We start from the raw sequence: 2,665 nt of genomic DNA, 5'->3' as shown, positions 1-2,665 counted from the left end.
GTTATATTTTGTTTTGTTCTGATTTTTCAACCCGTTCATCCATCCATCCATCCATCCATCCATCCATCCATCCATCCATCCATCCATCCATCCATCCATTTTCTTCCGCCTATCCGGGGTCGGGTCGCGGGGGCAGCAGCTTCAGAAGGGAGGCCCAGACCTCCCTCTCCCCAGCCACTTCTTCCAGCTCCTCCGGGGGAACCCCAAGGCGTTCCCAGGCCAGCCGAGAGACATAGTCCCTCCAGCGTGTCCTGGGTCTTCCTCGGGGCCTCCTCCCTCCTCCTCTTAACTTTATTTATGCAGCCAACGATTCTCAGGAATGATCAAAATGAGAAAAAATTAAGACTTGACAGAATTAAATTTAAGACCTTGGATGCAAATCTGGGCGTTTTTCAGACTTTTTCAGGCCTAAAATTTTGATTTTCAAATTTTAGACTTTCTTAGACTTTTTAAGACCCGGCATGAACCCTGATTTAAATTCATGTGGTGGATCGTGTTGCGCTCACCTGAGTGATGCATCAGCAGGGTGGCGTTGGCCTTGGCCTGCTGCAGGGCCGACACCCACCTCTGAAACTCGCCCTCCGAGGTGGCCTTCAGGTGGTAGCTTCGGCCTCCGCTGGTCAACACGAAGTGACAGGTGTCGCCCACCTCGATGTGGGCTGTTGACAAGGGGATGGTGCCCCGGCAAGTGTGAGCCATCTCCGCCTGGGTCCTGAGAGAAAACATGATCCGAATTTTATCTGATCCATTCAGGACTTATAAAAAGCTTTATAACCCAAAGCAGTAAGCGATAAACATATAGAATTTAGCACTGCAGTCACACACAGAGAAGTGGTTGTGTTTGTTTTTTTTTATCACAGCAGGTATGCAGCATTTTTAGGTGCAGCCAATTTACAGGTATTCCATCAATAGAGCAGGTATTACAACTTTAACTTCAGGGTTTTTGGTTAGTTATCTGCAAAGAAGGAGAAAGCTGACATGACCTATGTTGTCTAGTGATAAAGTTGGAATTTAGTTTGTTTGTAATTGACTAAGATAAAATGGAGACAATGATTTTGCCTGTGTGTTAATACGCATGTGTGTATACTGTACGTGTTTGTTTATCTGTAGTGTTAGCAAAATACTGTACCTCCTTAACAAGTTGACAAAGTTTCATGAGACTCATCAAGTGAACGATGGATGTACGTCTACAACTTGCTAACCCAGCTGGTTGTGAAGTGGTCAGTGACCTCAAATTGTTGTCTGAACCGTTTTGCTCAAGAGCACAGGGACTGAGCCACTGAAGAGTTTCGATATAATAAGGTGCTTTGTTTTTCGTTTGTTGATTTAGCTTTTGGAAAAGCTTTGTTTAGAGCTGGTCAGTTACTGACTCACACAGATTAACGATCCCAAAACCTCACACTGAATCAGGATGTCACCAGTCCAAGGTCTCAATGAACACAGACGATAACGGACTCTGGCGGACCACTGCTAAGTCTGCAAGTTAGAAGACTTTGCCATAAAAACAAAGGGTTCTCATTGACCTCATTATCACCTTTTAACTTTTCTTTTATACCAGCAGCACTATTGTGGGCTAGCGATTAGCTTGTAGCTAGGAACCACAAAAGCTAGCAAAATAAAACACTTGAAAGAGGCAGAGAGATGCTACCAGAACACACTAACACACTGCGCTAGTCATAAATCATGACCCCAAACCCAAAATACAGTCAAACCAGCTCTGAGCTTTGCTGTTCATAATCTGATGCTGTGGGCAGCACTAATCTAAAAATTAGTTCCACTAGCCCTAAAACACTAACTCAAAGTCCCCTAATTCTAAAGCACTAATGCACTGAAAGTTTTAGCAAAAGCTAATTCTAAAGCGCTAAAATAACCCAGTCAACCCATGAACATTCTTCAACATACAACATGAGTCACATATTGACATGTTGCTCTATTAAGACTCATCGTTGATATTCCACAGCTGGATTTGAGTTCATATGTGTCATTTAGTGGATAGTGACACACATGAACACAATGTGTGACAGTTTTCACTATCAGCTGTTAACATTAACGTTGATCAATAACATTTATAGACCTCAGTTAGTGCTTCTAAATTTAGTCTATAAATTTAGCAAGTGCTAATCCACTAATAACTTTTAAAATTAGCAAAAACCTTAAAGCACTAATCAGGAAATGAGTTCCCCTATTAGTGCTTTAGTGCTTTAGGGGAACTGTGCCCACCACTGCAGATGCATTTATTTTGTTGTTTGTGATCTGCAGGTCCTTACAGAACCATCTGTTCCTGGACATGAGGAAGATTAAAGTCAGGTCGCTGATTCAGGTTAAAAACACTTTTTTGGCAGTGTGAACGACTCAAATGACTCAAGTGAATCAGATTATTTTACTGAGTGACTCAGAAACTACAGAATTAGTCACCTCTAGTTTTATTTTTGCCCCCTTTCAGGTGCAGAGCCCCCCCTACAATCTAATTCTAAGATCGCACACACCTGTTGACTTACAATACCTTCCTATATGGGGTGTTGTTTGTAAAGTTACACAGTCAAAAATTACCACCAATATTTTTGTTTTATTTAGCCTTTTATAAGAAAAAAAGAACAGATTTATTTTTCAAAGTCAGTTTTTCACCATATGATTCATACATTTATAAATGTCATAGTTTATAAAC

The 2,665-nt window shown here is 41.5% G+C and overlaps 1 protein-coding gene across 2 annotated transcripts in view; it reads right to left on the bottom strand.

Moving 5' to 3' along the window:
* osbp2a (oxysterol binding protein 2a) overlaps window positions 1-2,665 on the bottom strand; it is a 17,062-nt gene that overhangs the window by 13,555 nt on the left and 842 nt on the right. For both annotated transcript variants that reach the window (XM_014003797.1, XM_014003796.1), the window contains exon 2: window positions 507-712. In XM_014003797.1, the coding sequence (XP_013859251.1) occupies window positions 507-712 (206 nt within the window). The remainder of the gene's footprint in view (window positions 1-506; window positions 713-2,665) is intronic.

This window comes from Austrofundulus limnaeus, unplaced genomic scaffold (assembly GCF_001266775.1).
Source record: "Austrofundulus limnaeus strain Quisiro unplaced genomic scaffold, Austrofundulus_limnaeus-1.0 Scaffold20, whole genome shotgun sequence".
NCBI classification, from domain to species: domain Eukaryota; kingdom Metazoa; phylum Chordata; class Actinopteri; order Cyprinodontiformes; family Rivulidae; genus Austrofundulus; species Austrofundulus limnaeus.
This window is presented reverse-complemented; position numbering and strand designations above follow the sequence as displayed.